The sequence below is a fragment of the Bubalus kerabau genome, chromosome 15, assembly GCF_029407905.1.
Source record: "Bubalus kerabau isolate K-KA32 ecotype Philippines breed swamp buffalo chromosome 15, PCC_UOA_SB_1v2, whole genome shotgun sequence".
In the NCBI taxonomy this organism is placed as follows: Eukaryota; Metazoa; Chordata; class Mammalia; order Artiodactyla; family Bovidae; genus Bubalus; species Bubalus kerabau.
In genome coordinates, this window is record NC_073638.1 from 65,004,244 (window position 1) to 65,019,198 (window position 14,955).

Below are 14,955 nucleotides of genomic sequence, written 5' to 3' on the forward strand. Positions count from 1 at the left end.
AATAAGTGATGTTCTGAAGGGACCTCAGAGCCAGAAATGGGGTTCACTACACCAAAAGTAGTCAGACCAACTGTTAGATCCCTTTTCTGTGTGACTACACATTCTGCCAATGAAATAAAAGTTGAGGTTATCAACTAATCAATCACACCTTAGGAAGAACTCAGTCAACATACTAAAAGAATGTGAATTCTAACCAAGGATAAGTGAGCCTGAAGCATTCCGAGGAACAAGGGTTGGATGGGGTGACAGGGAGATGTGGGGCATCATGAGTTCTCTGGGAACTGAGAGAAAGAAGAGACCATTCTGAAAAGTGAAAGATGCAAAGAATGGTGAGGGATCCTGGAACCAGCTTTAACTTCCAACATTAACTACTTTTAGTTACTACTCTATTGGGAAAGTTTATTTTTCAAAAAACCAATGGTTTTTTTCTTTCTTTTTTTTTTTTTTAAGGATAGGCATAACAGAAGGATTTGGCACCCTGATAATACTCTATTTTAAAAAAAAAGGGTAGGAAAAACTATTTACTCCACTTCAGAACATTCTGACATGTTTGCTGTTAGCCAATATGAAAGGCTAAGTTTGCCTTTAAGTTTTCTGATGGCAACTTCTTAATCCTATATATACTTCCCTCTTTCTACAGTTTTCCCTACAAAAGAACTGTTTCTGGAGGAAAGGCAAGGTAGAATACATTACAAGGTTTAGTTAGAGCCAGAAAATGACTTTGAATGGGTCTCTGGCAATATAGGCCAAAGAGTTCTGATTTTATCTTCATTTTAAGAGCAAAGGCTTATTAATATACATATTTATGGGAAATAGTCAATTACACAAAATACAGGATTGGAACCAAAATTTGCTTTCAAAATGTGAGGTTTTGACATTTGGAGGATTTCATTTCCAAACTCTCCATTATATATAATTACCAAAAAAAAAAACTTTTATGTTTCAGGAAAACATACTTGATCTTAAGATAAAATGCATGTTACTTATCACAAAGTTAAGACAGTCAAGTAACAAAACAAAGGCAGTATTTACAAATTTAGACTACATGAGACACTGTGAAGAACCTTGTTAATAAACACAATACATACTTTTTACGCCCTACATTTCAAAAATGAAGCATCTGTGAACAGTGTGGTAAAGGTCATAGTGTTGAAAACCTTAAATTAAATTCAAAGTTGGTAGAGTTGAAGACTAGATTTATGGTCAAGGCCTTACCGATAGCTTCAAATTCAAGGTTGTAACGAAAACTCTAAATTGAAGGATAGATTGTCTAAGAAAGGACAAACAACTGGCAGTCAAGCTATTTAGTCAGTTAGTTCCCTGTAGGTACAAAATATATAGGAATCACTAAATGGATTAGCCTAATTACAAATTCTGTTCATTTCTAAATAACTTATACGTCTTTTCACAGAACCATTCAGTCACATAGTTTCTCTCTATCCTTGTGTAGGTATTTGATTCATCTTAAACCCTCTTTCAAACCAATTCCCTTCCGCTTCCATATTTTTATAAGTATAAAATATTTTTAAATAAAGTAATGTCTGTTCCTTAGCTAGATAACTATTCTCCCATTAACTCCTAGAAGAGAAAAAAAGATTCCCATTTCTTCCTCTACCTCAAAACCACAAACAAACCCAAACAATCCAATTCCTAAAGGAGCATCTCACAGAACCCAGGGCCTGGCACAGTATTTCATGCTAGTCTTCCTGCTATTAATATAAGCTGAGAACAGTTTAGTTATTGACATTATTGAGACATCCATTCAAAAGCCTAGATTCATCCCAGGGCTTCCATCAGCAGAGGCTTGCTAAAACAGGCGAGAGCAGCGGCGTCTTCGAATGGGAACATCGAAGACTCTCCTCTGCCTCTCTTCCTCATCGTCATCAGATTCATCCATGTCTGCCGAATCGTCATCGTCTTCCTCCTCCTCCTCCTCTTCTTCCTCTTCCATCTCTTCATATTCATCAGGACCCATTTCCTTGAAAGAGAAGACAATCTTTTGATAAGAACTTCCATCAGTTTTTTTTTTTTTTTTACTACAAATTCTCATTTACCTAGAATCTAAACAACTGGGCGTGCCAAGTATGAATTTTTATAGACTTCTCATGGAATTTTATACTTTTTTATAGAATCTTACAGACTTTTATACATGTTCATGATACACATGTTAACATTAAGATTAGAGTTTTAAAATGCTCAATGTGGTTTTCACAGTAAATATACTTCATCAATAGAATAGTTATTTTTTACATGGTGGTTGGTAACTCACAGAAGGTACCAAACAAACCACTTCTAACAACCCAAGATAAAATTTTACTGAATTTATTAACGTACTGTGGAACAATTCTTTATTAACCTGCATGCTTACAGAAACAAGGATATAAAAATATAACTAAGTTACGACCTCTGCTGGTAACTTTTATGTACTGTCAACAAGAGTTCTAGTAAGACAACCACCTTCAGTAGCCTCTACTTTTAGATTAACTTGTTGAAGACTATCAGAATAAGGCAGCAGTGATGTTGAACATCCAGTATCTAAACGTCTCCTGGACACTTCCATTCCTTTTAAGCAATGTCTCTAGTTGAGTCTTGACTTACTCTGCTGTTGGTTTTCTGTCTCATACATTTCTGAAGACTCAAAAGAGGACCTACTATAATTGGACAGAATTCTGAACAGCAAGGAGGACCTAGCTGTTACTGTGGGAAGTACTGGGAAACTTGGGCTGTGATGGCAGCAAAAGTCCTTCCGCCATGGCCTTCATGGCATGGCAATATGCAGCACCCCACGGCCCCAGGATGGCGCCCCTAACCACTCTCCCCTATCCACTGTCCTCCAGCCACACTGGCCTCCGTGCACTTCTTCAGACACACCAAGCACATGAGTGCTTCAGCACCTCTGTACTTGCTGTTCTGCTTGGAACACCCTTAGGCTACACATCTGCCCAACTTCTTTCAAGCATGAACTCAAATTTTGTCACCAAGGCCTTCCAGCACACATCTTTGTATCAGAACAACCCAACAGTACACTTCTTAGCATCCTTACTCTGATTTTTCTCCAGCATACTTATGACTACTTGACGTAAGTGAGGAGTGTATATTTACTACACTTTGTCTCTTCCAACTACTATGTAAATTCCAAGCCAGAGATTTCTTTTTAATCTCCTCAACTTTCTTCTCTTTTATTTTTTATTTTTATTGAAGCATAATTGACAAACAACATTATATTAGTTTCAGATGTACAACATAATGATTCAGTATCTGTATACATTACAAAGAGATCACCACAATAAATCTAGTTAACATCCATCGCCATACATAGTTACAGAGCTTTTTTCGTGTGATGAGAACTTCTAAAATTTACTCTCTTAGCAACTTTCAAAATATGCAATACAGTATTATTAACCATAATCACCATGCTGTACATTACATCCCTGAAGGCAGAGATTTTCATTGTATTGTTCACTGCATTTTCCCCAGCACCTAGTAGGTACTCAATAAATATCTGTTGAGCAAGCAAAGTAATGAATGTGGGAGAAAGGAAATGTCCTTTAGAATTTGTCAAAGTAATTGTCACTCAGGATTTATTATAACACTAACAACAATCAGAGAAAATATACATAAATATAACATATTTCGTTATTTTTATCTTTCGATTTTTCTTATTCTGGGAAATAAAGACTTTAAAATTCAGCAGAAGCTCCAAAAGGGGGAGAAGATTAAAACTTAGGAAATTCTGAAACATTAAATCCAGGTAGTGTGATTATTAATTATCTTAAGAACAGAAAAACTATTTTAAAAAAATAATGTAGCTAAAGAAGAAGATTGCTGATAATCTCAGACTGTATATGCAAAAACAGGAGATGGACAAGGGAACACATAGACGAGAATGGAAATAAATAAGCAGCAGGAGCCTCTAAAGTGTCCAAAGAGAAACCACCTAGACCAAGAAAAGACTTAAGACCAACCAAAAAATCTTTAAAAGCAGCATTCAAAGTATAAAACAAAAAGTAGTATTAAGAATGATAATACACGGTTAGGGGACAAATAAGGACAACTCAACTTCTATATCAAGAAAATTAATTTTTAAATAGGAAAAGTACAATACAAATACAACACAATAGAAATACAATCCCCATTGCCTCTTTCATGTTGATTAGAAGTAAGTGCAGAATTCTCATTTAATTTTATTGAGTTCTCATCCTGGAGAAAGAGAAAACATTTTCCACAAGGGAGATCAAGATTTTACGTGCTTCTTTGTGGTCGGGAGAAAACTAAAACTCTAAATAAGTAAGAACATAGTTAAGAGTAGGTTGAACATGTAATGAGTTTATTACCGTAATTGGAAATTATAAATTTAAAAATTTTAAACTTTAAAAGGAGTAAGTAAATATTATAAAATTTCTCAGTTTTAATTTCTAACATGATAACTGTTGTATAACCCATGTAAGCAAGAGTTCTTTGGAGTCCTCAATAACTTGTAAGAGCTTAGGAGAATCATGAGACTGGAAAGTCTGAGAACTACTGTACTTAAGTCAAGACTACTCTATCCCCACCCTAACAAACACAAAAAACTAGCCTCAACTGGATCAACTGACTCAATAGTAACTGCCTGCGCAAACAAACGTCAACACTTTACACTTTAGGTCAGGAATCTATAGCGACTTCAGGGCAAGGAATATTGTCACAGATAGAGGTTTTAGAACAATAAAAAAAGTACTTCATTAAAAACACATAACAATCCTAAACATATTTGCATATAATTAAAATACATGAAACAAATTTGAAAGAATAAAAATTCAGAATTAAAAAAATAGACAAAACTATCATTACAGTTGGAGATTACAACAATCATCTCTCAGAGAACAAACACATACACAAAAAAGATCAGTAAATATAAAGAAGACTTGAAAAACAATCAATTTGTCTTGCCATTTATAGAATAATATTCCCCAAATATCAGAATACATATTCTTTTCAAATATACAAGGATCATTTACCAAGACAGACCATAATGCTAGGCTATAACATTTTAAAAAATTGAAATTATACACAGCAAGTTTTCTAACCATAACAAAACTAGAAATCAATAACCAAAAGGTAACTAGAAAAGCTCCAAATATTTGGAAATCAATACATTTCTAGAAAAATACACAGATAAAAATTAAATTACAAGGGAAATCTGAAATTATTTTGAATTAAATGTTAATTAAAAAAAAAAATCAAAATTTGTGAAATGCAGCTAAAACAGTGCTTAGAAGGTCTAAAATCAATCATCTAAACTTCTACTTTAAGAAGTTAAAAAAAAAAAAGAATAGCAAATTAAACCTAAAGTAAGTGGGAGAGAAATAAAGATAACTCCAAAAATCAATGAAATAGAAAATGAGCAAATAGAGAAAAACAGTGAAACCAAAAATTGTTCCTTTAAATGATCAATAAAAGTGATAACCCCCTAGCTAAGGTGATGAACAAAAGAGAAGATGCAAACTACCAATATCAAGAACAAAACACTATGTACAACTACAGGTTTTATAGGATATCAAGGGAATACTGCAAATAACTTTATAGAAATAAATCCAATATTTAGACCAAATGGACAAATTCCTTGAAAGACACAAATTACCAAAAGTGAAATAAGGAACAGAAAATATGAATATTAAAGAAATAAAATTCATATTTCAAAATGTCCCCACAAAGAGAACTCTAGCCCTAGATGACTTCACTGATAAATTGTATCAAACATTTAAGGATGATATCAGTCTCATACAGAAATGGCGCTACTCAAAAACGGAAGACTGTTAATAGGAAGTAGCAAATTCACAGTGTTGGAAATACACATTGGGAGGGAAGCTAAACTTCACTTCCAAAGCTAAGACTGCAGATTCTTTTCACCAGAAATACCACAAGCATTAGTGGCGGAGTCTCATTACATCCTTTTCTTTCCAAACTGGAGGTGGGAATGTATCTAAGTCATGTTAACATCATGTCTATCTTCCCAGACTTATTTTGGACCCACCCATCAGGGTCACCCCAGGAGCTAGAGAGTTTTTTTCAATACCTGACATCTATGATTTGATTACATTCTGGATATGCAATTCATATGGTATTCCTATTGTATTACTGGAGCATGATAAATTTAATCATTTTATAGCTAGTAAGACTGGGGTTACTGCTATACCTGTCATAACCCTAGAAATCAGATTTTAAAAATAGGACTAGTTCAGTTAGGAAATTATCCCAAAGAGAGACTACTAAAAGTACAAGTCTACCCATTAAATCTTATTTGTAATGATTTTATAGGATATTTGTATTATTTTTTAAAATTGGGAATTTTAGCAAAAACACAGTAAGAAAATTGTTTCCCCAGTCTTCATGAAATAAAGGCAACTATAACTGGTCCAGTGTAGTGATTCTCATTAGGCAACAAAACTGTTTTTGGAAACTGGAAAAGACATTGAACCTTTACAACCAATAACTACTTTATCTGGAGGATACAGGTCATTATACATTCATTCAAACTCACAGAATATGCAACACCAAGAGTAAACCCTAATGTAAACTATGGATTTTGGGCGATAATGGTGTGTCAAGGTAGGTTCGTCAATTGTAACAAAGGTACTATTCTGGTGGGAGATACTGATAATGGGCTTGTCTATGCGTGTGAAGCATGGGAAATTTCTGTACCTTCTGCTCAATTTTGCTATGAATCTGAAACGGCTCTAAAAAAGTTTCTTTAAAACAAACAAAAACAACAAAAAGATAACAGCAGAGTTACTCTGATTAAAGAATATGGAGCCTAGTTTACTTACTGTCCACTCCCACCCACTGTATTCACATATCCCCCCATCCCCCCAAAGATATCTCCCTCAAAATCGCTAGGGTTCTCTGAAATACCATTTACAAACTATTTGTAAGACCTTCTGTGGAGTTCATTCTACAAAGTCATGTAAATCAGCACCAGAGGAAATTTTAACCTACCAATCGAGCTATAGACACCCTGAATGTCGGACATGCCATATGGAATCGGGGAATGGCGACATTAAAGATCTTGTCTTTAAAGTAAAGAAAATGGAAAGTATAATATCCTTCCATATAGCCTGATGTTGTAGAGAATGTGGTACAACTTGTATATTCATATACCCGGCCTGGGCTGATGATTGGAAATTCACCTGCAAAGAAAACAGCAACAATAAATCAAAGTATAAAATTTAATTCTTCATTATAGCAAATAAAACATGTCCTCTTTAAACTGTATTATAGTAAATGCATAATTAGAAACAATTTTTAAAGGAAATGTAACAAAATGGTAACAGTGATGGGATTATGAGTATTTTGACATTTTTTTGTACTCTCTGAATTCCTTACAGTGTATATGCCTGGCAGGGGGTGGGGGGGGTGGGTAATAATATCTAGTATCAGAATAAAAACCAAAAAAGGAGAGGCATTGAAGACATACTCTTTAAGACACGGGTAATAAAAACTGTCACAGACTCTAATTCAAGCAGAGATAACGATGATTTAAATGTTCAAAAGTAGCAAGAGACTAAAACATAAAACTCTGAAGATGTGTCTTCAGCATTTAGCCCAAAGTGCGGTCACAAGGGAGAGAGGTCTTACCCCAACAGAAAAAATGACTGAAAAAGAATTACAACTTTAATAAAGTTCTTTAGCACTAGACCCTTAATAATTCCTTAAAAAGAGAGGTAGACTATGACTCTACTTGTGGCAATTAATTAAAACAAATTTAAACTGCATCCTACATATGCTGAGGACCAGTAACTGAACCGCACTGCTTAAGTAATAATATTTTCCTGAAGTACAACAAAAGACTGAAGAATCTGAGGGCTCAGAAACTTATGATAGTCATAATTTTTTAAAAAGCCAAATGTCAACTGTAATCAGAGGCTAGAGATGATTGACAATAAAATCTGTTATTAATTTTAACATTTCCCCTGAAATTCAAAAAGATGAGCAGTATGAAATTTACTTTCTTTTTCTGTCCTGTACCTTGTAAGCCTATAGAATATGATAATGAATCATTTTCCAGCTAAAACAAATAAGAAGTGAAAGCAAGAAACCCATGTGATGCACAGAATGGAAATTCAACCCCTGAATAGTTGAGTTTGCTATCCTTTTAGAAAAGTTCATGTTTAAGGTACTAAACTGATGAAATAATGACCTTTATACATTATATTTATTGTATTACAGTTAGGAGAAGAATCCAGAATCTATGGTATCTTTCACACTGAAACACAGCCATTAAAAAGATGCCGTCTTATCCACTACTACATCATGTATTTACCAAGCAATTATATGTATCACATATATATTCTCCAAAATGTCTCAGAAGCAACTGATGTTTAAACTCAAATCTTGGGTTACATACCAACTACTCCAGGTCCTTGAACTTCTTCCACATCACCTTTAGCATTTGTTATTCTCCAGTAACGACTGTCTAACTGACAAGCCTTTTCAGGAAGGGCGTCTTTTGACATTTCAATCCTGGAGAAAAAGGGGTGAGACACATTGGTTTCTTCTGTTTAAGAGCTATAGTATTTGAGCTAAGATGGTGAAAGGGATTTCTAAAGTAAATTAAGAAACCCAACCCAAAGTCTGTGCAAATCATCTATTCCTGTAAGCTCTCAAAGATACTGGCTGGACTCCACCCACAGAAATGCTTTCATTCAGTTTACACACTTGACTGTCAGTTAGGAATAACAATAGAAAGGGCAACACAAAAATTTACAAACACAGTGGTGCCAACAATCTTATGTTCAAATGACCAACGTGGGAAACACATTCTAGAATATAGTGCCATGAAAAACTGCTGTAAAATAATGGAGTCTTTTTTTCACTACAAGGCTATGCAGCCCTTTTCCCTTTTCTCCATTAGCTTCTAGAAAGCTCAGAGCAAAATATCACTATTTCGTGCATCTACTGTTCAGTTACGAGGATCATCCCTTGACTCTGTTTTCCAATACTATGATTTCCCTCCTTTTTCTGAGAATCTGCTGACTCATTTTCATTTAGAATACCCTATAAGCATGTATAGGTGTTATTATTTTAAGCATATCTCAATCCTAGGCAAATGTAAATCAAACAATTAAAACAAACTCAACTGAATATATGTAACTAGACATCACAGCTGGATACAAAACCAAAATCCTAGAATGCTTCCTGGGTTAAGTACATGTTACCATTATTTCCAGTATGGATACATATGTATATATAGGCATTATAAAAATATATACATCATAAAGTATTTAAAAATACATCTAAAAACAAAAAATACATCTTAATATCTTAAGGTAATGAGTTATCTTTACCTCATAGTACAGAGTACTAATTAAAGTGAATTTAATATGCTTTTTATTCAACCAAATCCAGGGCTTGCTCAGCACTATGTCTAATTATAGAGGCTGTATTCAAATAATACTTATTACACTTTTAACTAACTATAGACAAGCAAGTTAAAACTTAAATGCATAGTTTTATCTTGAGCAATTTCATAGCTTTTTTTTGGCCACATTGTGCAGCATGTGGGATCTTAGTTCCCTGACCAGAGATCGAACCTGTACCCACTGCATTGAGAGCACAGAGTCTTAATCACTGGACCACCAGGGAAATTACTCATAGCTTTTAGAATGCATCCTAACTCTAATACTGAACTTTCATGATGATTCCAACTTGGTCCACCTCTAATACTGAACTTTCATGATGATTCCAACTTTCATGATGATTCCAACTTGGTCCACCTCTCAAAGTACTGGGCACAATACTTATATTGAAGAAACAACTTAAAGTTAGGTTGATATAAACTCAAAGTACTTTATGAACACTACATTGTAGAAAATATTTTTGCTATCCACTTACCCCCACACTTTAGCAAGAAGCTGCTTTTCAAAATGTTTTTTATATCATATCAAATAGGGCGATAATAACACATCCATGAGCTATATCCCACAATTTTAAAAAGCATCCCCATTTAAAATTCTCACCTGATTCGGTATGTGAAGAAATAATGGGGTGGATGTACAGAGCTAAGTTCTGGCAGAAATGATGTGGAAACTGAAACTGTAATATCCCCAGTCGTTGCTACACACTCTGGATCATGAACATATCTAGGTAATTTTAAAAAATTAAACATTTTTAAATCAACAAACCTCAATTCTGCAAGATGTAAGTTTTAAAGATACAATGCACAATAGTTTATATTTTACCTTAGGATAAAAAATTTAAATATTTGGGACCTTATTCAACTTAAAAAACAAACAAATTAGAAAATTTTGAAGACTCTGCATCAGTAATGATAGCAGTCAAGGTTCAATAATCAGTGGTTCAAATAATGGATTAGTAACTAACCTGGACACTAAAAACAGTTTATTTCAGTTTTCAGAGCTAAGGAAACTTGGAACATCAGAAAACCCAGCTATGCCCTTTAAATGGTGACTCTGACAATAAAAGTGTGTATGTTATTCTAGAGGCCTCTAATTATAATTAATCTATCATTTCTGCCAACCAGGCCACTGTGAACCAAGATTACCTCTATTACCATTTATAATACGTGAAATGTTACAGAGATAATAAATAACATTTTCCAGGAGTCAACCATTACTGCCTTGCTAGTCACAATATATTTATTACTTGGTAATAGCTCTCTTGCCCTCCCCCCCCCCCTTATATAACTACTATAAAGCCATAGCTCCTAAAGCAAAATCAGTTTTTCTCTTGATTCTCCAAAATGAAAAAATACTGGCCGTTCAATTGTTTGGATGTTTTGGCTTTAAAATGAGAATAAGATAATAAGATTCAAGATGAGAGGTTCTGTTATTAACTTTCCTGGAAAACTTCATCTCATGATATGTAACTAATGTTTTTTTCTGATTTATAATCATTCCAAACCAAAAAGATCTGAGTGAAATACCTGAAAATTTGGTCTCTGATGATAGGGAAGCCACCTGATACAACACTGTTGACATAAGAAGTAAACCAGTCAGTAAAGGTAGCACCTATAAACAAGGAAGGGGGGAAGAAAAGAGAAAAGGACAAATAGGTTTTAAAAACCTACACAGGAAACTAGGAAAAAAATTGTAATTTCTCTATGCTTCATAGTGCTATCTAGTGATATCAAAACTGGAAACATTTATAGATGTCATCTACAAATCCTAGGTAAATTTCTATCCTCAATTCTAGCAATCATATTCCCTAACTACCTTGCTAGGGAATCCTCCAACTTCCTTCAAACTACTTTTTAACACTTAAAAACTAAACAGTTAACTTTTAAATTTTAATTGGTTCTGGTACAAGAATGAAAAGCCTTCTGTCTATAATTCCTAGAACATACAGAACAAAGGAGATATAGCCACGTCTAGGAAGAAACTACAGAAAAAGATATCAGCAGCTATCCTCAGATGAACAAGGTATATCCCTGGTCTACTAGGCAAATTCTGATTCACGCACAAAATTCTGGTAGAAGCCAGTCTCAATCTGGACATTTAATAGGGGTATAGCACTGTGGAGTTCTGGGCATCAGGATAATCCCAAAGCAGTTTCCCTGGTGGCTCAGACGGTAAAGATGCCACCTGCAATGTAGAAGACCCAGATTCGATCCATGGGTTGGTAAGATCCGCTGGAGAAGGGAATGGCCACCCACTCCAGTATTCTTGCCTGCAAAATTCCATGGACAGAAGAGCCTGGCGGGCTACAGTCCATGGGGTCACAAGGAGTCAGACACGACTGAGCGACAAACACACACAGCCCAGCTGTGCAACTATAGATTCGAATGTCCTCCATATTCTCAGTGGCCAACTTGAAGCAGAGACGCAGGATTGGGATAGTCTAGTCCAGACCATATATCTGTGACCTAGTGATTAGAGCAATAGCAAGTATTTGCGTGAATTATGTTGCCTCATCTAGGTAATACAACATAATAACTTTCTCAGACCCCTACCATTTACTGTTAATACATCTCAGTGCCTAGAATATATTAATTAGTCCCTTAATCAATGTTGTTCAGTGAATTTCTTCATAATATGGTTTCTATTAACCTACCACATTGAAAGTCCGATGCTGAATATACAGTCTGTATTTACTTACAATTCTACTTAGGGAATGATTGAAGATACAGTTTAAGCTTGAGTCTGATAGTATACAGCTTTAAAAATTTAAAGGTATCAGTTGAGAGCAGGTAAACTGCAATTGTTGTTGTTTAGTCACTAAGCAGTGTCCAACTCTGTGACCCCATGGACCACAGCATGCCAGGCTTCCCTGTCCTTCACCATCTCCCAGAGTTTGCTCAAACTCATGTCCACTGACTCAGTGATGCCATCCAACCCAGTTTTCTCTTTTCCCAATGTCTATTAATGGCTCACTCTGGCCCTGTGTTTTTCTTTTGCTAAAAAAAATTAATTTATTTATTTTAATTGGAGAATAATTATTTTACAATATTGTGATGGCTTTTGCCATATATCAACATGAATCGGCCACAGGCATACGTGTGTCCCCCCCATCCTGGAGAACCTCTCTCCCACCTCCCTCCCCACCTAATCCCTCTGGGTTGTCCCAGAGCACCAGCTTTGGGTGCCCTGCTTCATGCATCAAACTTGCACTGGTCATCTATTTTACACATGGTAATGTACATGTTTCAATACTATTCTCTTAAATCACCCCACCCTTGCCCTCTCACATTGAGTCCAAAAGTCTGTTCTTTACATCTATGTCTCCTTTGCTGCCCTGCATGTAGAATCGTTGGTACTGACTTTCTAAACTCCATATATATGCATTAATATCCAGTACTTGTCTTTCTCTTTCTGACTTGCTTCACTTTGTATAATAGGCTCCAGGTTATTCCACCTCATTAGAACTGACTCAAATGCGTTCCTTTTTATAGCTGAGCAATATTCCATTGTGTATATGTACCACAACTTCCTTATCCATTCATCTGCTGATGGGCATCTAGGTTGCTTCCGTGTCCTAGCTATCGTAAATAGTCCTGCAATGAACACTGGAGTACACGTCTCTTTCAATTCTGGTTTCCTTGGGGTATATGCCCAGCACTGGAATTACAGGGTCGTATGGCAGTTCTATTCCCAGTTTTTTAAGGAATCTCCACACTGTTCTCCATAGTGGCTGTACCAGTTTATTTATTAAATCTAGAACATGCCATAACTTGAACATACAAACCTAGAACATGCCATAGTCTGACCTCACAGAAACTTATACTGTGCTCAAGATTCCAATTAGGAGATACAATTATAGATGACTTAGTCTGGAAGGCCCCTTCACTATTAACACATGAGGACGTTTAATATGTGCCAGAAATACCTCTAAAAAGCAGAACAGATAGTTAGGACGCTTGTCTTACTTGAGCAAAATCTAAGCAAAACAAGAATGAATGAACAACAAAGGGGTAAGATGCTCTTGTATACAGACTGAATTGTTCTCAAAATCCTATGAGATGTATATGTATTGCTGAGTCCCTTCACTGTTCACCTGTAACTGTCATCATTGTTAATTGGTTTTAATAAAAAGTTTAAAAAAAATCCTATGAGAAATACCCTTTTAAGACCAAGAAAAATCAGGTGTGCCAAGCAGTTTATAAGGCCCAGTTTATACTGGTCTCTGAAGACTGCTGGTCTGAGGTCTCTGGTGTGACTCATCAGTACTTTACTAGAGCACTGGCACTAGAAGAGAACAAGTATAGTTATTTCATATCTCTCTAATTATGGATTAATATGATCGACTGAAAATGCATGTGTGTATAAAGGAACTACATACACATTTCTAGCTATTCCATATATTTCACTGTTCTACAGAAGAATCCTGAGAGAACGAGGATGTATAGGGCATGGCTTTTTTCCAAGTAGAAACCCAAGTCAAATGAAGTATAAGGGCTATTCTAAAGAAACATAGTTATAGTACTTTATGAACCAACAAGCTCTAAGAAATACAAATATAAAATTGCTAGCTGATCAAGTAACAGACAAGTTTTTACTAACTTAATGTTTCTGACCAGAAGGAAAAAGGGAGAAAAGAAGACTTTTGTTTTACCTATGATAAACATGTCAATAGCAGCTGGATTCCGAGCCATTTGGTCCTAGGTGAGAAAAAGAATATTATAATTGAATACGGTACATTTTACTTCATTTCTTATTATTCACTGTATCCTTCCCTGGGGACAAGGCAAAACAGACAACAATAACTTAAGCGCTCTGAACAATACTTAGACAGTCCTCATACTTTTCAGTTTCTGGTTTTATGGTTTCTGTATTTAGGCTCTTCCTATCAAGCCCTTAGAAGAACGCCAAGCACTTCTCAAAAACAGTTAAAATGCTTATACACTGCTCTCAGTGTTCAAATGAACTAAAAAAAATGATCCTTTAAGATAACAATTAGGACGTTAAAACCAGGAGATGATATATGACCTATGGACCTAGAAGACAGGGCTTTGGATTCAGTCAATGGACCTGAACAATTCTAGATTAATCGCTTTTCTCAGGAGATGAGAGGCCAAATCATTATCCTACAGCCTTACGGAACTATCAAGTCAAAAATTACATAAAGATATGCAAATGCTTAGAAAAAAATTAAAAGCAATGAAAGTTCTTTAAATAATTTAAATGTTATATAGAGTCACATGTCTCAGATAACTAAGAAAAATATTTTCTATTTTAAATTCCTCTTTTAAGTTAAAAGTTTACATCCAGACAAAAACAAAAGCAGCAGGTCTGCAACTGAGGAATGACTGAGAACTGAAGAAATAAGAATGAGACCAAATGACATGATATTCTGTGCGTACACAAAAATCTTAACAAAAACTTTCTGAAAAGGATCTATATTTTTCAATAACCCAAATACATGCTGAAGAAAGAGTTTAGAAAGTTCCACTGCACTCAGAACTTGAATCAAATGATGTGCAAATGTTAGATTTTTAAAGTTAGAAATTGATATTACAATTAA

The 14,955-nt window shown here is 35.0% G+C and overlaps 1 protein-coding gene across 1 annotated transcript in view; it reads right to left on the bottom strand.

The window, feature by feature from the left end:
- Positions 1-231: 231 nt before the first annotated feature.
- The window catches only part of FBXO3 (F-box protein 3), a 34,042-nt gene continuing 19,318 nt past the window's right edge, over positions 232-14,955 (bottom strand). The window contains exons 6-11 of the mRNA XM_055549289.1: positions 14,047-14,092; positions 10,922-11,006; positions 9,996-10,118; positions 8,384-8,499; positions 6,976-7,166; positions 232-1,978 (exon numbers count right to left, since the gene is read on the bottom strand). Of these exons, the coding sequence (XP_055405264.1) occupies positions 1,808-1,978; positions 6,976-7,166; positions 8,384-8,499; positions 9,996-10,118; positions 10,922-11,006; positions 14,047-14,092 (732 nt within the window). The 3' untranslated portion in view covers positions 232-1,807. The remainder of the gene's footprint in view (positions 1,979-6,975; positions 7,167-8,383; positions 8,500-9,995; positions 10,119-10,921; positions 11,007-14,046; positions 14,093-14,955) is intronic.